The sequence below is a fragment of the Pecten maximus genome, chromosome 2 (genome assembly GCF_902652985.1).
Source record: "Pecten maximus chromosome 2, xPecMax1.1, whole genome shotgun sequence".
NCBI lineage: Eukaryota > Metazoa > Mollusca > Bivalvia > Pectinida > Pectinidae > Pecten > Pecten maximus.
Window position 1 is genome coordinate 26,802,957 of NC_047016.1, and position 22,839 is coordinate 26,825,795.

The 22,839-nt window shown below is 34.1% G+C and overlaps 1 protein-coding gene across 1 annotated transcript in view; it reads left to right on the forward strand.

Moving 5' to 3' along the window:
* LOC117321667 (mucin-2-like) overlaps positions 1-4,040 on the forward strand; it is a 125,060-nt gene extending 121,020 nt beyond the window's left edge. Inside the window, exons 66-67 of the mRNA XM_033876173.1 lie at positions 180-230; positions 1,657-4,040. Of these exons, the coding sequence (XP_033732064.1) occupies positions 180-230; positions 1,657-1,665 (60 nt within the window). The 3' untranslated portion in view covers positions 1,666-4,040. The remainder of the gene's footprint in view (positions 1-179; positions 231-1,656) is intronic.
* Positions 4,041-22,839: the final 18,799 nt, after the last annotated feature.

Consider the following 22,839-nt stretch of genomic DNA (forward strand, 5'->3'; position numbering starts at 1 on the left):
ATCTATTGATGATTTTTGATGTTTTGATAACAAAATTTTCTCCATCGTATTTCAATATGCGGAAGTTGTTGACAGCAAACACATTCCAACAAATGTAATAATCATTTGGAGACACGGTTATTCTGATAGTAAAAACACTACATGTAAAGCATATTACAGTATCAGATTCTGTATTTCAGTACAAGATCAAAAGGCCGACGACAACACCAAGGGCCAACCCAGTTTTCGACGTAAGTTGAGAAAATGATATTGTTTTGCTTTACCACAATACTGTATAGGGTGTTTTGTTGAACTGGTGCTCCATTAGTCTGTGTCTTCACCAATAGAGGTTCTTCTTACACACTTTCAATAAATTGGTAATCTAATGAGTAACCGTATAGGTAACCGTATGGGTGATCTAATGAGTAACCGTATAGGTAACCGTATGGGTGATCTAATGAGTAACCGTACAGGTAACCGTATGGGTAATCTAATGAGTAACCGTATATGTAACCGTATGGGTAATCTAATGAGTAACCGTATAGGTAACCGTATGGGTGATCTAATGAGTAACCGTACAGGTAACCGTATGGATGATCTAATGAGTAACCGTACTGGTAACCGTATGGGTAATCTAATGAGTAACCGTATAGGTAACCGTATGGTTGATCTAATGAGTAACCGTATAGGTAACCGTATGGGTGATCTAATGAGTAACCGTATAGGTAACCGTATGGGTGATCTAATGAGTAACCGTACAGGTAACCGTATGGGTAATCTAATGAATAACCGTATAGGCAACCGTATGGGTAATCTAATGAGTAACCGTATAGGTAACCGTATGGGTGATCTAATGAGTAACCGTACAGGTAACCGTATGGATGATCTAATGAGTAACCGTACTGGCAACCGTATGGGTAATCTAATGAGTAACCGTATAGGTAACCGTATGGATGATCTAATGAGTAACCGTACTGGTAACCGTATGGGTAATCTAATGAGTAACCGTATATGTAACCGTATGAGTGATCTAATGAGTAACCGTATAGGTAACCGTATGGGTGATCTAATGAGTAACCGTATAGGTAACCGTATGGGTGATCTAATGAGTAACCGTATAGGTAACCGTATTGGTGATCTAATGAGTAACCGTATATGTAACCGTATGGGCAATCTAATGAGTAACCGTACAGGTAACCGTATGGGTGATCTAATGAGTAACCGTATAGGTAACCGTATGGGCAATCTAATGAGTAACCGTATAGGTAACCGTATGGGTGATCTAATGAGTAACCGTATATGTAACCGTATGGGCAATCTAATGAGTAACCGTACAGGTAACCGTATGGGTAACCTAATGAGTAATCGTATAGGAAACCGTATGGTTAATCTAATGAATAAACGTATGGGTAATATCGCATGGGTAATCGCATGGGTAAACGTATGTTTAATCGTATGGGTAATTGGGTAATTAGATAAACCATGTACCAGAGCTTTTAAACTCAGAATGTTTTTCGTGGGGGTGGGGGGGGGGGGGGGGGGGGGGGGTATATAAAATGATATAATGCTGTTCATTCTGTAAACAGCTATATCTTGCGGCAAACGACTAATCCTAAGGAAAATGTTTCTAAAGAAACTGTTCTTTATTTGCATCACCATTTTTTTCTTTCTTTTCAGAACAAATAAAAGAAAGGAAGGATATACTGACAATTATGTTCCTCCTTTACTGTGTGTGATTAATGATCCAAGCCTTCGTTATCCTGTCGAATGTTTTCAACAGAGACATCAGAACATTTATTCCTTGAAAACGACATAATGAAAAGGGAAAAATACAGGGCGAAGAGCTTCATCACAGGAACCAATAGAAATATTTACGGATGTTGAATCCTAACGTTAACATTAACCATAATGATAAACTGACAGTAGTTTTAGTGAGAAACATAATGCAATCAAGTATACTCTTACAAGAAAAGTGCATAATGACATTAGTTAGAGCCTGTTTTTTTAAAACGAAGAAAACTGCTCAAGTTCATATTTGTGTTCATGGATGGAACGCGTTAATCGCCTGCTGTACAGTTGTCACTTAAAATGTCATTGTGTAGTATAAATCTCCATGAGATTTCTATAGGTTAATGTAAGGTCTCCGCATGATTCCCCATGTCAGTGTGTGCCAATACGAATCGTGCAATACTCCGAGTTTTAACTTAGATAAAACAATATCAATTATCAAACGCATTCAGAAATTCTTAGATTGAAAAAACAAACACTTAATCAAAATCATCGGTAGACTAGATGGATAGGACATGATGTCATTCCTTATCTACCGATAAAGGCTCCATGGACAATCAGCATTTCACAAATAATCCATATTAATCCACTAGGTAGATATGTCTATGGTTGTTACTACAGAGGGTAGATAATAGGCAAGGGTGATTTGACAAACAACTAATGTATATATGTTATGTAGTGCTTTATCTTACAACACATAATCAAAACATTATACAGATCTCGGTAGTATGTAAAGAATAGTGCTGGTCTGTCTGTTATAGACTATATAATGGTACACAATGTATACCTTTAATTAAATAATGATAAGGTACTGTAAGAAAACTTCCAGCTGCAATATCACCATATCATTTATAAAGTAAATATAAACTATGAACCATGCCCAAATCTGTATTTCCATGAGATTGTTATTCAACATATATGGGACGGATTGTGAAAGTCATAATTTATAAGCTGTACAAAACACAGATTTTTAAATAGTTTTTATGTTTTATAATATTTTAGAGAATTATATTGTATACATATTAATCAAATGATATGATGATACTGTTGATCGAAACACAAATTAAGATGTTTTGTAAGATGAATGGTTGTGTATTTTTGTGTTCATTGAATATAGACAGTGTATACATAAAACATAAATGGTGTATGGATGTATTGTAATAGAGATGTTCCCCTGCATGGTGCTTATATATCGCAGTCATTGTATAAAGGCTATAAATCTGAAATATTTCAAATCATTTTCTATCTCATTGAATTTATCAGTTATTTGGAGACTTCATTGCATAGGTAGCTTTTTTTCAATCCTATCTAACAATATGGCTGTGATCCATTTGTTTTCTTCGGTTTTTGTTTTGGTTCTTAAAATCAATCAAATCTTACATATGAAATTTGCATTAAAATGTATTTTTATCATTCTATTCCCATTGATGGTTATCTGTCCACTATTTCCATAAAACCTGTATACTTTGGTGACGGAACTAATGATTGTTTTTGTTTTTTTAAATAAAAAAAATATATATTTTATTAATTGCCATGTCAGAATTATATCTTATATATGTGATGTTATAACAATTACATTGGTACTGGTTCCATGTGGGTGCATGGTTCTGATACTATTGATTAAATGTTGATTAGCAAGATTTTTTTTATTATTATCATCATTATCATATTTTTTAATCACAGACCGAACAATCAAAATTATTCTTCTGATATTCATAAATGTATAGCTACCAGTTTTGGTGGGGTTTTTCTTTTTAGTTTTCAGTTTTCTCCTTAAATCATTTGAAAAAAGTCTTCCTTGCCCTAGACAGGTCACTGACCATTCACATATCACAATATTAAGGTGTCAATGACGATTCTTTTCAAGAGAAGTGAAAAAAGGTAAAATCCTTCAAAAAAGCATTCCTTTTCATGAAAGATGAAGAAGCGGAGAGGAATATTCTTGTATCTAACCACTCAGTGTGAAGTAGGAGGATATGTATTGATGTGTTTTCCTTATCATATACATTTGTGATATACGTTTTTGTACATTTGCTCCTTAATGTATATTCTTGTGGTGAGTTACCGTTGAAATAAAGGTGGGAGTTTTATGACATGAGTATCTAATCAGTGTTGGAACAAATGTATCAATCAATAGAAATATGTGATATACTAGTATGTACAATGTTAAAATGTATGATGTTCTCCCGACTTTTTTTTTTTAGTTTTGTTATTTCTTGCAGATTTTGAGAACTATGTAAAATGATATCCGTTTTGTACTTAATTATTATATACAAAAGATAGAAATATTGAAAAAGATTGATATTGCAAAATATTTATGTAAAGGGAAGCAACTCATTTTATGCTTTAACTTGGGATACATATAAAATAAACTATTTGTACATGTATCATAACTCTGGTGTCAAAAATCTTAAAAGGGGATCCACTGTGATGCCCAGGCTACTACGAGAGTTGTTTCCCTTTACGGGTAGTAAATACCAATTCTGTTACACTACCTTGTTAACCGTTATTCATTTCTTTAAAAGGTAGATAAGCTTTCTCGGAACATAATACAGCAGTTATCGCGAAATATAGGAAACGGTTTGAAAATGACTTTGTTTGTACAGAGATTATGCATTGTCGATAGGTAAATTGATTTACCTAAATGGGTTTACTGAATCAAAGTTGATATACATATACATATATATTTTTATCAATGTAATATATTTCTAAAATCCTGGACTCAGGTAAATATACCGGTTAAAATCCGGCTAATGCCATGGTTTGGCGTTCGTCGGTCATCTCGTAGGAGTTGAGTTCAGAATGTCGGCATTTTGTCTTTCCAGTGTGCGATAGACTTCACATCAGCTACAATTACATAAAACACACTCCCTCACTGACACACCCTCACACTGACACACCCTCACACTCACACACCCCCACACCCGCACACCCTCACACTCGCACACCCTCACACTGACACACCCTCACACTCACACACCCCCACACTCGCACACCTTCACACTCACACACCCCCACACTCACACACCCCCACACCCCCACACCCGCACACCCTCACACTCGCACACCCTCACACTCACACACCCTCACACTCACACACCCTCACACTCGCACACCCTCACACTCACACACCCTCACACTCACACACCCCCACACTCACACCCTCACACATGTTACATCACTTTAACATACATACTTACACTTCTCAATGATTTCACACTCATAACTATTTCACAAAACAAACATACACACGCATGCATTTTTTTTTAAATGTTTTCCCTAAAATATATAGGACATACATAAAAACATCTCATTCATAGCTGACAATAATAATTTATCTAGAAATACAAGTTGTACATTTACAGTACACGTTTTATAACTACCTTTTGAGCGAAACTGGCCCGTTCGTCATATACTATTATTTCTATTATTATAATGACATACAAGAATAATATCATATGCAATATGTAAAATAATAATAAATTGTTTATATTTTTAAGATGGATTTTATTCTTGTTTTCATCTGTACCGCCAGTCACACTACAATATGACAATATACATGTACTTGGACGGTAAAACAAACCACTTATGTAGTGAAGAGCTGTTCCGTCAATAACAGTCGTTACTAAGGAGCGCCGTTTTACTTTTTATTCCCATTTGGAGATCTCACTTAAACGACTACTTGGGTTCAATTTACACGTTACCAGTTCAATTGACCATTCAGAAGTTCTATACAAACGAAGTTCACGAATCATATCAATATTGCTAGTGTTTTTTTTCCAAAAACCATTTTGACAAATGTCTTCTTTTAGGAACCTGCTGATGATCAGAAAGTGATAAAGAGAATAACTAATAGTGTCGTCAGAAAAAAAAAACCAATAGGCCATCAATAATAAACAATAGTGTCGTCAGTAATAAACAATAGTGTCGTCAGTTATAAACAATAGTGTCGTCAGTCATAAACAATAGTGTCGTCAGTTATAAACAATAGTGTCGTTAGTAATAAACAATAGTGTCGTCAGTAATAAACAATAGTGTCGTCAGTTATAAACAATAGTGTCGTCAGTTATAAACAATAGTGTCGTCAGTCATCAACAATATTGTCGTCAGTAATAAACAATAGTGTCGTCAGTAATAAACAATAGTGTCGTCAGTTATAAACAATAGTGTCGTCAGTTATAAACAATAGTATCGTCAGTAATAAACAATAGTGTCGTCAGTAATAAACAATAGTGTCGTCAGTAATAAACAATAGTGTCGTCAGTCATAAACAATAGTGTCGTCAGTAATACAAAATAGGCCGTCAGTAATAAACAATAGTGTCGTCAGTAATAAACAATAGGCCGTCAGTAATAAACAACAGGCCGTCAGTAATAAACAATAGTGTCGTCAGTAGTAAACAATAGTGTCGTCAGTCATCAACAATAGTGCGACTGTAATAAACAATAGTGTCGTCTGTAATAAACAATAGTGTCGTCTGTAATAATTGATTGATTGATGGGGCTTAACGTCCTTGTTTCGGTTATAACCGAGCCTAGGACACGTCGTCAGTAATAAACAATAGGCCGTCAGTAATAAACAATAGTGTTGTCATTAATAAACAATGGTGTCGTCAGTAATAAACAATAGTGTCGTCAATCATAAAAAATATTGTCGTCAGTTATAAACAATAGTGTCGTCAGTAATAAACAATAGTGTCGTCATTAATAAACAATAGTGTCGTCAGTCATATCCAATATTGTCGTCAGTTATAAGCAATAGTGTCTTCAGTTATCAACAATAGTGTCGTCAGTAATAAACAATGGTGTCGTCAGTAATAAACAATAGTGTCGTCAATCATAAACAATATTGTCGTCAGTTATAAACAATAGTGTCGTCAGTAATAAACAATAGTGCCGTCATTAATAAACAATAGTGTCGTCAGTCATATCCAATATTGTCGTCAGTTATAAACAATAGTGTCTTCAGTTATCAACAATAGTGTCGTCATTAATAAACAATAGTGTCGTCAGTAATAAACAATAGTGTCGTCATTAATAAACAATAGTGTCGTCAGTAATAAACAATAGTGTCGTCTGTAATAATTGATTGATTGATGGGGCTTAACGTCCTTGTTTCGGTTATAACCGAGCCTAGGACACGTCGTCAGTAATAAACAATAGGCCGTCAGTAATAAACAATAGTGTTGTCATTAATAAACAATGGTGTCGTCAGTAATAAACAATAGTGTCGTCAATCATAAAAAATATTGTCGTCAGTTATAAACAATAGTGTCGTCAGTAATAAACAATAGTGTCGTCATTAATAAACAATAGTGTCGTCAGTCATATCCAATATTGTCGTCAGTTATAAGCAATAGTGTCTTCAGTTATCAACAATAGTGTCGTCAGTAATAAACAATGGTGTCGTCAGTAATAAACAATAGTGTCGTCAATCATAAACAATATTGTCGTCAGTTATAAACAATAGTGTCGTCAGTAATAAACAATAGTGTCGTCATTAATAAACAATAGTGTCGTCAGTAATAAACAATAGTGTCGTCAGTCATCAACAATAGTGTCGTCAGTAATAAACAATAGTGCCGTCAGTAATAAACAATAGTGTCTTCAGTTATCAACAATAGTGTCGTCATTAATAAACAATAGTGTCTTCAGTAATAAACAATAGTGAGGTCAGTAATAAACAATAGTGTCGTCAGTTATAAACAATAGTGTCGTCAGTAATAAACAATAGTGTCTTCAGTAATAAACAATAGTGTCGTCAATAATAAACAATAGTGTCGTCAGTAATAAACAATAGTATCGTCAGTAATAAACAATAGTGCCGTCAGTAATAAACAATAGTGTCGTCAGTAATAAACGATAGTGTCGTTAGTAATAAACAATAGTGTCGTCAGTAATAAACAATAGTGTCGTCAGTTATAAACAATAGTGTCGTCAGTAATAAACAATAGTGCCGTCAGTAATAAACAATAGTGAGGTCAGTAATAAACAATAGTGTCGTCAGTTATAAACAATATTGTCGTCAGTAATAAACAATAGTGTCGTCAGTAATAAACAATAGTGTCGTCAGTAATAAACAATAGTATCGTCAGTAATAAACAATAGTGTCGTCAGTAATAAACAATAGTGTCGTCAGTAATAAACAATAGTGTCGTCAGTAATAAACAATAGTGTCGTCAGTAATAAGCAATAGTGTCGTCAGTTATCAACAAAAGTGTCGTCAGTAATAAACAATAGTGTCGTCAGTAATAAACAATATTGTCGTCAGTTATAAACAATAGTGTCGTCAGTAATAAACAATAGTGTAGTCAGTAATAAACAATAGTGTCGTCAGTAATAAACAATAGTGTCGTCAGTAATAAACAATAGTGTCGTCAGTAATAAACAATAGTGTCGTCAGTCATAAACAATATTGTCGTCGGTTATAAACAATAGTGTCGTTAGTAATAAACAATAGTGTTGTGATTAATAAACAATAGTGTCGTCAGTCATATCCAATATTGTCCTCAGTTATAAACAATAATGTCGTCAATTATAAACAATAGTGTCGTCAGTAATAAACAATAGTGTCGTCAGTAATAAACAATAGTGTCGTCAGTAATAAACAATAGTGAGGTCAGTAATAAACAATAGTGTCGTCAGTTATAAACAATAGTGTCGTCAGTAATAAACAATAGTGTCGTCAGTAATTAACAATAGTATCGTCAGTAATAAACAATAGTATCGTTAGTATCGTCAGTAATAAACAATAGTGTCGTCAGTAATAAACAATAGTGTCGTCAGTAATAAACAATAGTGTCGTCAGTAATAAACAATAGTGTCGTCAGTAATAAACAATAGTGTCGTCAGTAATAAGCAATAGTGTCGTCAGTTATCAACAAAAGTGTCGTCAGTAATAAACAATAGTGTCGTCAGTAATCAACAATAGTGTCGTCAGTAATAAACAATATTGTCGTCAGTTATAAACAATAGTGTCGTCAGTAATAAACAATAGTGTCGTCAGTAATAAACAATAGTGTCGTCAGTCATCAACAATAGTGTCGTCAGTAATAAACAATAGTGTCGTCATTAATAAACAATAGTGTCGTCAGTAATAAACAATAGTGTCGTCAGTCATAAACAATATTGTCGTCGGTTATAAACAATAGTGTCGTCAGTAATAAACAATAGTGTTGTGATTAATAAACAATAGTGTCGTCAGTCATATCCAATATTGTCCTCCGTTATAAACAATAATGTCGTCAGTTATAAACAATAGTGTCGTCAGTAATAAACAATAGTGTCGTCAGTCATAAACAATAGTGTCGTCAGTATTAAACAATAGTGTCGTCAGTAATGAACAATAGTATCGTCAGTAATAAACAATAGTGCCGTTAGTAATAAACAATAGTTTCGTCAGTAATAAACAATATTGTCGTCAGTAATAAACAATAGTATCGTCAGTAATAAACAATAGTGTCGTCAGTCATAAACAATAGTGTCGTCAGTATTAAACAATAGTGTCGTCAGTAATGAACAATAGTATCGTCAGTAATAAACAATAGTGCCGTTAGTAATAAACAATAGTTTCGTCAGTAATAAACAATAGTGCCGTTAGTAATAAACAATAGTTTCGTCAGTAATAAACAATATTGTCGTCAGTAATAAACAATAGTATCGTCAGTAATAAACAATAGTGTCGTCAGTAATAAACAATAGTGTCGTCAGTAATAAACAATAGTGACGTCAGTAATAAACAATAGTGTCGTCAGTTATAAACAATAGTGTCGTCAGTAATAAACAATAGTGTCGTCAGTAATAAACAATAGTATCGTCAGTAATAAACAATAGTATCGTCAGTAATAAACAATAGTGTCGTCAGTAATAAACAATAGTGTCGTCAGTAATAAACAATAGTGTCGTCAGTAATAAGCAATAGTGTCGTCAGTTATCAACAAAAGTGTCGTCAGTAATAAACAATAGTGTCGTCAGTAATAAACAATAGTGTCGTCAGTAATAAACAATATTGTCGTCAGTTATAAACAATAGTGTCGTCAGTAATAAACAATAGTGTCGTCAGTAATAAACAATAGTGTAGTCAGTAATAAACAATAGTGTCGTCAGTAATAAACAATAGTGTCGTCAGTCATAAACAATATTGTCGTCGGTTATAAACAATAGTGTCGTCAGTAATAAACAATAGTGTTGTGATTAATAAACAATAGTGTCGTCAGTCATATCCAATATTGTCCTCAGTTATAAACAATAATGTCGTCAGTTATAAACAATAGTGTCGTCAGTAATAAACAATAGTGTCGTCAGTCATAAACAATAGTGTCGTCAGTATTAAACAATAGTGTCGTCAGTAATGAACAATAGTATCGTCAGTAATAAACAATAGTGCCGTTAGTAATAAACAATAGTTTCGTCAGTAATAAACAATATTGTCGTCAGTAATAAACAATAGTATCGTCAGTAATAAACAATAGTGTCGTCAGTCATAAACAATAGTGTCGTCAGTATTAAACAATAGTGTTGTCAGTAATGAACAATAGTATCGTCAGTAATAAACAATAGTGCCGTTAGTAATAAACAATAGTTTCGTCAGTAATAAACAATAGTGCCGTTAGTAATAAACAATAGTTTCGTCAGTAATAAACAATATTGTCGTCAGTAATAAACAATAGTATCGTCAGTAATAAACAATAGTGTCGTCAGTAATAAACAATAGTGTCGTCAGTAATAAACAATAGTGAGGTCAGTAATAAACAATAGTGTCGTCAGTTATAAACAATAGTGTCGTCAGTAATAAACAATAGTGTCGTCAGTAATAAACAATAGTATCGTCAGTAATAAACAATAGTATGGTCAGTAATAAACAATAGTGTCGTCAGTAATAAACAATAGTGTCGTCAGTAATAAACAATAGTGTCGTCAGTAATAAGCAATAGTGTCGTCAGTTATCAACAAAAGTGTCGTCAGTAATAAACAATAGTGTCGTCAGTAATAAACAATAGTGTCGTCAGTAATAAACAATATTGTCGTCAGTTATAAACAATAGTGTCGTCAGTAATAAACAATAGTGTCGTCAGTAATAAACAATAGTGTAGTCAGTAATAAACAATAGTGTCGTCAGTAATAAACAATAGTGTCGTCATTAATAAACAATAGTGTCGTCAGTAATAAACAATAGTGTCGTCAGTCATAAACAATATTGTCGTCGGTTATAAACAATATTGTCGTCAGTAATAAACAATAGTGTTGTGATTAATAAACAATAGTGTCGTCAGTCATATCCAATATTGTCCTCAGTTATAAACAATAATGTCGTCAGTTATAAACAATAGTGTCGTCAGTAATAAACAATAGTGTCGTCAGTCATAAACAATAGTGTCGTCAGTATTAAACAATAGTGTCGTCAGTAATGAACAATAGTATCGTCAGTAATAAACAATAGTGCCGTTAGTAATAAACAATAGTTTCGTCAGTAATAAACAATATTGTCGTCAGTAATAAACAATAGTATCGTCAGTAATAAACAATAGTGTCGTCAGTAATAAACAATAGTGTCGTCAGTCATAAACAATAGTGTCGTCAGTATTAAACAATAGTGTCGTCAGTAATGAACAATAGTATCGTCAGTAATAAACAATAGTGCCGTTAGTAATAAACAATAGTTTCGTCAGTAATAAACAATAGTGCCGTTAGTAATAAACAATAGTTTCGTCAGTAATAAACAATATTGTCGTCAGTAATAAACAATAGTATCGTCAGTAATAAACAATAGTGTCGTCAGTAATAAACAATAGTGTCGTCAGTAATAAACAATAGTGAGGTCAGTAATAAACAATAGTGTCGTCAGTTATAAACAATAGTGTCGTCAGTAATAAACAATAGTGTCGTCAGTAATAAACAATAGTATCGTCAGTAATAAACAATAGTATCGTCAGTAATAAACAATAGTGTCGTCAGTAATAAACAATAGTGTCGTCAGTAATAAACAATAGTGTCGTCAGTAATAAGCAATAGTGTCGTCAGTTATCAACAAAAGTGTCGTCAGTAATAAACAATAGTGTCGTCAGTAATAAACAATAGTGTCGTCAGTAATAAACAATATTGTCGTCAGTTATAAACAATAGTGTCGTCAGTAATAAACAATAGTGTCGTCAGTAATAAACAATAGTGTAGTCAGTAATAAACAATAGTGTCGTCAGTAATAAACAATAGTGTCGTCATTAATAAACAATAGTGTCGTCAGTAATAAACAATAGTGTCGTCAGTCATAAACAATATTGTCGTCGGTTATAAACAATAGTGTCGTCAGTAATAAACAATAGTGTTGTGATTAATAAACAATAGTGTCGTCAGTCATATCCAATATTGTCCTCAGTTATAAACAATAATGTCGTCAGTTATAAACAATAGTGTCGTCAGTAATAAACAATAGTGTCGTCAGTATTAAACAATAGTGTCGTCAGTATTAAACAATAGTGTCGTCAGTAATGAACAATAGTATCGTCAGTAATAAACAATAGTGCCGTTAGTAATAAACAATAGTTTCGTCAGTAATAAACAATATTGTCGTCAGTAATAAACAATAGTATCGTCAGTAATAAACAATAGTGTCCTCAGTGATAAACAATAGTGTCGTCAGTAATAAACAATAGTGTCGTCAGTAATAAACAATAGTATCGTCAGTAATAAACAATAGTGTCGTCAGTTATAAACAATAGTGTCGTCAGTAATAAACAATAGTATCGTCAGTAATAAGCAATAGTATCGTCAGTAATAAACAATAGTGTCGTCAGTTATAAACAATAGTGGCGTCAGTTATAAACAATAGTATCGTCAGTAATAAGCAATAGTGTCGTCAGTAATAAACAATAGTGAGGTCAGTAATAAACAATAGTGTCCTCAGTGATCAACAATAGTGTCGTCAGTAATAAACAATAGGTCGCCAGTAATACACAATAGCCCGTCAGTAATAAACCATAGTGTCGTCAGTCATAAACAATAGTGTCGTCTGTAATAAACAACAGTGTCGTCTGTAATAATTGATTGATTGATGGGGCTTAACGTCCTTGTTCCGGTTATAACCGAGCCTAGGACACGTCGTCAGTAATAAACAATAGTGTCGTCAGTAATAAACAATAATGTCGTCAGTAATAAACAATAATGTCGTCAGTAATAAACAAAAGTGTCGTCAGTAATTGAAAATAGGCCGTCAGTCATAAACAATAGTGTCGTCAGTAATAAACGATAGTGTCGTCAGTAATAAACAATAGTGTCGTCAGTTGTAAACAATAGTGTAGTCAGTAATAAACAATAGTGTCTTCAGTAATAAACAATAGTGCCGTCAGTAATAAACAATAGACCGTCAGTTATAAACAATAGTGTCGTCAGCTATAACAACAGTGTCGTCAGTAATAAACAATGGTGGTGTCAGTAATAAACAATAGTGTCGTCAGTTATAAACAATAGTGTCGTCAGTTATAAACAATAGACCGTCAGTAATAAACAATAGTGTCGTCAGTTATAAACAATAGTGTCTTCAGTTATAAACAATATTGTCGTCAGTTATAAACCATAGTGTCGTCAGTTATAAACAATAGTGTCGTCAGTCATAAACAATAGTGTCGTAAGTAATAAACAATAGTGTCTTCAGTAATAAACAATAGACCGTCAGTAATAAACAATAGTGTCGTCAGTAATAAACAATAGTGTCGTCAGTTGTAAACAATAGTGTAGTCAGTAATAAACAATAGTGTCGTCAGTAATAAACAATAGTGAGGTCAGTAATAAACAATAGTGTCGTCAGTAATAAACAATAGTGTCGTCAGTAATAAACAATAGTGTCTTCAGTAATAAACAACAGGCCGTCAGTAATAAACAATAGTGTCTTCAGTAATAAACAATAGTGTCTTCAGTAATAAACAATAGTACCGTCAGTAATAAACAATAGACCGTCAGTAATAAACAATAGTAGCGTCAGTAATAAACAATAGTGTCGTCAGTAATAAACAATAGTGTCGTCAGTAATAAACAATAGTGTCGTCAGTAATAAACAATAGGCTGTCAGTTATAAACAATAATCATCTCGCACTTTGCTTCGATCAAAAGTCAACTACATATTGTATGGTAATTAATATAAGTTCATACTTGCTTTGCAATTGTTGTGAATAAAGTTAACATCTTTACATAGTTATTCCCACATCTCGAGAGACCGCGCATGTAAGTGTCTGTTTACATAGTTTCGTAATAATTGTGAAGTTTGATTGTTTGTGATCGTAGGACAGCCACATTGATAAAAATATCAGTAAGAATTACCTCCCCTTGTGCGCACAGAGAAATAAAATTTCCACTGGAAATTGGGCGATAGCAAAACTAGGTCAAAATGTTAAAATTTGTTTGTGTTGTAACGTACATTATTTTACCAAATGGTCCCCACATAGTATCATATATACTACATAGTTCCGACCAAATATCATATTTATCTAATAGTCCCGACCTAGTATCATATTTATCTAATAGTCCCGACCTAGTATCATATTTATCTAATAGTCCCGACCTAGTATCATATATACCTAATAGTCCCGACCTATTATCATATATACCTAATAGTCCCGACCTAGTACCATATATACCTAATGGTCCCTAGTCCCGACCTAGTACCATATATACCTAATAGTCCCGACCTAGTATCATATATACCTAATAGTCCCGACCTAGTATCATATATACCAAATAGTCCCGACCTAGTATCATATACACCTAATAGTCCCGACCTAGTACCATATATACCTAATGGTCCCTAGTCCCGACCTAGTACCATATATTCCTAATAGTCCCGACCTAGTACCATATATACCTAATAGTCCCGACCTAGTATCATATATACCTAATAGTCCCGACCTAGTACCATATATACCAAATAGTCCCGACCTAGTATCATATATACCAAATAGTCCCGACCTAGTACCATATATACCAAATAGTCCCGACCTAGTATCATATCTACCTAATGGTCCCGTCCTAGTATCATATATACCTAATAGTCCCGACCTAGTATCATATATACCTAATAGTCCCGACCTAGTATCATATATACCTAATAGTCCCGTCCTAGTACCATATATACCTAATGGTCCCTAGTCCCGACCTAGTACCATATATACCTAATAGTCCCGACCTAGTACCATATCTACCTAATAGTCCCGACCTAGTACCATATCTACCTAATAGTCCCGACCTAGTATCATATATACCAAATAGTCCCGACCTAGTATCATATATACCTAATAGTCCCGACCTAGTACCATATATACCTAATAGTCCCGACCTAGTATCATATATACCTAATAGTCCCGTCCTAGTACCATATATACCTAATAGTCCCGACCTAGTATCATCTATACCTAATAGTCCCGACCTAGTACCATATATACCAAATAGTCCCGACCTAGTACCATATCTACCTATTAGTCCCGACCTAGTACCATATATACCTAATAGTCCCGACCTAGTACCATATCTACCTAATGGTCCCGACCAATAATCGAAGGAAACCACAAGTCTAATTATTAATTCGATTATTCCAGACTTATTATTTTTCAGTCCCAAAATTTGAACATGCACAACTATTGACCGGGGAATTCACATAAAACAACTTACGAATGACCAATGAAGTATTTTTGCCTGTAACGTCAGAAAATTTCAACTGACAAAATAATTAAAAAAAGAAAAAGAAAAAAAAGGCTGGCTGTTAGTAAATGAACACGCACATAACTAGGGACTGATGGGGAATCCCCTTAGGAAAATAAGGGACCATAAGGAACCTACATATAAAATTTGAAAACTAGTGATAACTAACTTTAATGTCAAAATCAAAGATGGCTGCCAGCCCACCATTTTGTGTATGCAACCAGGATAATATTTGATTATGCATCCACAAATATAAAATAAGAGAAGATTCCATGAAATACTAATTATATTTCTCTCAATTCCAAATTGATGCCTTTCAGTCTATTTCAATTTATTACATTTTTCGTAGTGAACTAAAAGGTTTTACGGTAAAAAAAATCTGTGAAAATAAAAATTTTGACATTTTCACTCGCTTCTGAAAATCATAAGACAGTATTTGCAATGAAAATTTATCTATTGACGGAACTCGCGATCTAGTCTGAATTTAGAAAAACATTATAAACACATGAGGCAATTTCCTGACGGTGACAGTGAACATACATGGCACACAGACATTGATCTCTGTAATAAAGATTTGGTTGTTTGGTATTTATCTTCGGTGTCCGTCTCCAAAACGGCGTCAGTAGGTAGACTGCATGTAATTCAATAATTTTCAGTGGTAGAAATTAACAGATAATTTAGTCCTGAATATGTGTCCCATATGTGGAACCATATTTCCCAGCGGAGTAACTAAAGGACAAGCGAAAGACAGAGAGGAAGGTTTAAAATGACAATCGTAAAGGTGAGAAGAAATGTGCTAAATAGAATATTCCTGATTAATTAAATATATTCCTTATTAATTAAGAAATAATTAACGATGATTCGTGTATTATTGCAGGATATACAACGAGGACGAGTTGTATATCCTGCAACAATACACGAGTCAAAGTTGATTATTTCTATTCTACCATGTACTGTTTAGTTCTGAGATCGACCTCTTTTTAATAGAAAAACAGCAAAGAAACCCCGAGAAAACCTTGTAATTTATTTTTCTTGAGTATTGCATTATTTGTTGATGAAATATACAGGCCAGACAGTACTACGATCAAGAGCATCTATCATATGGCATTGATTTTGATAATAAAAAAAAAGAAGAAAAAAAAAGAAAAAAAAGGGGGGGCTTCCGTAGGATTCGAACTCGCGTCGTGATAAAAATTTATCGAAAGACTAACCCATAAGCCCACTCGGCTATGGTTACCTTTTATAAAACGGGTGAATATTAGATATATAAAATTGTTACAGCCGTGACTCCCGACGGTGTATTATTGGCACGAGCGTGGGTTATTGGAAAATAATACATGGTTTTAAACCAATCAAAACTCGCGTTGCATAGCAAACATGGTATAATTCGACATATTCCTTATTAATTAGATATCTTATGAGTGGGATGAAAACTATGCGATTCGCACTCATGAAAAATATCAAAGTTTTTATCCCAGCAGTGAAAAAAAAAATCTTCGAGAAACAAGGAATATCCCGATATGATATACAGTCATACTGTATTATATTTACACATATATGTATATATAATTAAACAAATATACACAATTGAATTGGCAAATTTTAAAATGGCTGCCTTTCGGCCATTTTGTGTTCCGATATTTCTCAAAAATGATCTTTCACAAAAAAAAAGGAATAATGAGAACCTAAGTATGAAATTTTAACAAGATCCATGAAGAACTTCCTGAAAAAATCGCATCAATATGAAACTTAAATTGTCAAATCAAAATGGGCGCCTTTCGGCAATTTCTTGTTCCGGTAAGCCTCTAAACTAAAAATACACAACAAGGGACAAAAGAAATGACCACCTGTCGGCAAATTTCGTTCTCCGATCAGTCTCAAAATTGAACAATTAGGATTTTTTTACTGACCGGCAGATTTTTAGTTGTTACATTTAGTTGTAATTACAAATGGACTGACCATATAAACCAATCAATAGTCTGCTCAAAAAGTTACTGCTTTAAAGAATGAAATAAAGATAGTAAATCTACTCTTATACACTTTATAGTTTTTGGATGTGCGTCTTGTTTTTGGGAAGTCCAATGAGAAGCAGCTAGGACAGTCTCCGGTCTTGGCCTCACGCGACTCACCATACATAGAAAGTGTTTGGAAACCACTCAAACAGAGAAGGGAAGAGCAGAAACTCTGTCCTTTTTATAATATCAACAATAAGCGTGCCCCAGTTTACCGTCAACACTTTAATCCAGGAAGTAGAGGTGACGAGAAACCCGGACAATTATCGAGCACCCCTTAGTATTCTTGATATAACGAAAAATCTTGTTCCGTCGTCTATACATTTTATAGAATAATTTAGACAATGATATTAAATTCGGTGTTTCTTTTCAGACTTTTAAGAATAAAATAAGAATAAGGCACCGCGGTAGTGGTCTACCGCCTGATTTATTTAGTGTAGGAATGTTGTGGCGTCTTGATGATGGATACCACTTTTTATACGTCCAAATTTCGTTAATTATAGACGAGTTCTGTTAAATACCTTACATGGTTTAAATGTAGACTTAAATTTTTAAGTTATTTTGTGGGGAAGTTGTGACTTTGGATACCGAATCTGTACTCTCAATTTCTACTTCCCTTTCTATCTCATTTTTTTCTCCTTAAACATCTCCAAACTAACAGGATACATCCGTTATATCTACGAATAACGTATGACACATGCTGCCAATTTAATTGAATATATTATACTAGAACTCATCCATTTGTCATTTTGAACGATAGAATATGTTTAAATCAGCACATACATGTATTATTTGAAGGTACATGTATATGGAATGACCCAAATGCTTCCGAGTATACTTAATTTTCAGTTTAAGCAGTTGTTATTTACTTGTATTCCAAAATAAAAGTAGATCAGCATTTCAAAAAGTGTCACAGCAATTTTGTTACTGTCACAATTGGTTCCGTCGCCTCAGATTAATACACAGTGGAATGTAAAAGATATAAATTTGTAGACAGAGCAATCATCGTGGAAACTCATCAGATGAAATTCAATATATTTCTATAACTTAGTATTTGATACCGTACGTATCCTAGTACGACTGGTACGAACCCAATTAAAGAGCACACGGCTACGTTATAGCATCAAATCACCAAATATGAAGCATGTCTTGATAATAACACATTGTATTTACATGTTAAAGACAGACAATGCGTACAAAATGGACAAACAACACACTTAAATGTCCAACAAAGTTCAGATCAAAGCGTAGCTTGAAAAAATCAAACTTCAAATAAAATATTCCGTTAAAATGTTCGCTTCTTTCTGAGGCAAGTCCAGGGGCGTGCATGATTCGTAAGTCAATGGCTTCATCGGGTCTTCTTAATTCAAACTCTTTTCTTTGCGCCTTTTCTATGAGATTTCACTGTTTTAAAGTTCTTTTCGGCAAACCCAGACGCAGATTTAACCAAGCAAAATATCACTGCCGAAATTCTCAGTAGTCCAAAAAAGAAGAACCATCTCTGATGCTCTTTTGTGTCTGCCTTGACATCCGCTTCAAAGACAGCTCTCTTGGAATAGCTGTAGAGTCCAAAGAAAAGCATATCCCCGGAGAACAAGATAAGCACTACCAGAGCTATATCCCACAACAGCTGTATTGTCAATCTTTTGTATAGTAACGGTAGTAATATCACAGCCCAGATGAAGTAGACAGAATAGGCAGTGAATGTGTCGAGGAAGTTGTAATCCACGTCATGGTTTTGATTGTAAAAGGGACTCACAAGAGCTATTGTAAATCCCGTGAATATGGCAAATCCGAGTCTTTCAATGGCGGGAGCTTTTAGCAGTCCTTTCATGAAATCCGATACCATTGCGAAAACCATGTTGTCGGAATTTGATGGATGCAGCCTTTCATCCGTTTTGCGCAATTATCTATGACGTCATAGATTGACGACGTCATTGATTTTGTGGCGCGTATTCGTATAACGTAATTTGACAGAATTTTCTATTGAGTTTAGTTGTCAATACCAGTAGCTTTCTAAAGAGATGTGACTAGGTGATATTTGTAAATATACTATTGTAAACTCTTACTTCTAAATTTAAACATGTGTAATTTACACTTACTCATACATTTATATAGGTGTAATTTACGCTTACTCATACATTTATACAGGTGTAATTTACACTTACTCCTACAATTATACAGGTGTAATTTGCACTTACTCCTACATTTATACAGGTGTAATTTACACTTATTCCTACATTTAAACAGGTGTAATTTACACTTACTCCTACAATTATACAAGTGTAAGTCACACTTACTTCTACATTTATACAGGTGTAATTTACACTTACTCCTACATTTATACAGGTGTAATTTACACTTACTCCTACATTTATACAGGTGTAAGTACACTTACTCCTACATTTATACAGGTGTAATTCCGTACGTTCGGCTTCTATACCTACATATTTCATGTACATTTAAAAGACTAAGAGTTTGAGGTGTTTAAAACGGACTTAGATTGTTAAGTTTTGAAATGTGTACACACTTCTGCAATCAGATTGACACTTCTGTTGACGTTTGACGCTATTGCATTATTAATAAACATTTGCAGAAGGGAATTCTTGAAAAGGTCGGAATAGTGCGCATTTCGCAGCAATACATCGAACATGCAGTAATTCATTCTTTTACGCTTGTTTTTATTTTCCGCCATTGGACAGGAGGTTACCATAAGACATAAACATTATAGTTTAATCAACTAGGCCATTGTTTTAGTTTGTTGCATTGTCATCGGTTAATCTGAAGCACACAACGTGTGATACGAATACAGTGTAATTGAATTTTTCATCCTAAAAAAGTCATGAATAATTATAAGATGAAAAATTACGAGAGACATAATCAACTCTAGAGAGTGATTGGCCACTTCCAACATGTATATCATTTCAGAAACGTATTGTGAAGACAAACGATGCCGTTTTTGATGTCCACGCGTAGTTGAGTAATACGCATGTGTTGCATAGCAGAGATTACCGTTAAGCTGTTTCAATGAAAACTCCAACATTTCGAATCCGTTATTGTCCTACGGAATAGCATTAAGATACCAAACACGAAGAGTGTTCCATCATTGAGAAGTACGCACAATCGCCATGTTATCGTCTGAGAAGGACACAATATAAAATCTCCAACTGTTTCCAGTGAATCCATTTAAGGATGTTTTCTAGCGATTCACCTGAAGGGAATTGACATTTAACGGGAAAATGAACGTCAGATATGGCAATTTCCTGAAAACGACAGTCGGAGGTGTTTAATGGGTCTAATTTGGACCATACGGAATGCGGATTTCGTAAATATGTAGCTTCAAGCGATCTCGTTTAAAGTACATAACAAATCGGATAATACAGGCAAACTATGTGTGACTGTTTGACTAGTAGTCTGTACAACTTGATTTTGTAAAGCGACGCGGATCTCTTCAGATGTATCTATATATTTGTACGGTGGCATCTCTGTACAGATTCATATCTATACGGTGGCATCTCTGTACAGATTTATATTTATACGGTGGTATCTCTGTACAGATTTATATCTATACGGTGGCATCTCTGCTCAGACTAATTTGGTAAGGCGACATATCTCTCGTAAGATTTATTTTGTAAGGTGGCATCTATGTTCAGAATTATCTTGTACGGTGTAATCTCTAAAGATTTTTCTTGTAAGGTGGCATATATCTGTTCAGATTGATGTTTATTCGGTGGCATACCATTACAGCTTTATTTTGTAGAGTGGCTGTTCGATGGCATTTCTATACAGATTTATTTTGTAAGGCGGCATGCGTGTATGTACGGCAGTATCTCTGTACAGATTTATATCTATACGGCGGTATCTCTGTACAGATTTATATCTATACGGCGGTATCTCTGTACAGATTTATATCTATACGGTGGTATCTCTGTACAGATTTGTATCTATACGGTGGTATGGTATCTCGGTACAGATTTATATCTATACGGTGGTATCTCTGTACATATTTTTATTTTTACGGTGACATCTCTGTATACAGATTTTTATTTTGCACGTTGGCATTTCTGTACAGTTTAATTTTATACTTGTTTTGCACGTTGGCATTTTTGTACAATTTTATTTTGTACCATCTCTATACAAATCTTGGTTTTGTGCGTTGGCATCTCTAACCCAAATGATTTTGTTCGTTTTGTACGTTGCCATCTCTGTACATGTTTGAGTTTGTACGTTGGCATCTCAGTACAGGTTTGAGTTTGTATGTTGCCATCTCAGTACAGGTTTGAGTTTGTACTTTGCCATCTCTGTACATGTTTGAGTTTGTACGTTGGCATCTCTGTACAGAATCATTTTGTACGTTTTGTACGTTGGCATCTCAGTACATGTTTGAGTTTGTACGTTGGCATCTCAGTACAGGTTTGAGTTTGTATGTTGGCATCTCTGTACAGAATTATTTTGTACGTTTTGTACATTTTGTACGTTGGCATCTCAGTACAGGTTTGAGTTTGTGCGTTGGCATCTCTGTACAGAATTATTTTGTACTTTTGTACGTTGGCATCTCAGTACAGGTTTGAGTTTGTACGTTGGTATCTCTGTACAGAATTATTTTGTACGTTTTGTACGTTTTGTACGTTGGCATCTCAGTACATAATTATTTTGTACATTTTGTACGTTGGCACCTCAGTACAAGTTTGAGTTTGTGCGTTGGCATCTCTGTACAGAATTATTTTGTACGTTTTGTGCGTTGGCATCTCAGTACAGGTTTGAGTTTGTACGTTGGTATCTCAGTACAGAATTATTTTGTACATTTTGTACGTTGGCACCTCAGTACAGGTTTGAGTTTGTGCGTTGGCATCTCTGTACAGAATTATTTTGTACGTTTTGTACGTTGGCATCTCAGTACAGGTTTGAGTTTGTACGTTGGTATCTCTGTACAGAATTATTTTGTACGTTTTGTACGTTTTGTACGTTGGCATCTCAGTACAGAATTATTTTGTACATTTTGTACGTTTTGTACGTTGGCATCTCAGTACATGTTTCAAAACAAACAAACAAACAAATAAGTCATATATTTATACCTAAATTTTGTTTTTGAGGTGCATGTACAGTTGTATCTTGTTAGTGGTCTACACAGTGGTTTGGTTCATTGTTGTAGAAACATTGTCGGCTAACTATGTTACATATTGATCTAGAGATCTTTTGATTTCATAGTATATATCGTGTAACAATACGACTACAGGAAATAAAAACAATTCTGAAAAACAGAATTTCTATATTGATATTTCATAACGTCAAAATATACCCAGTTATGTACATTTAATGTACTTATTCTACTGCAGTATTCGAGATATTTTGACAGGAGACATATCATTTTCACGAAC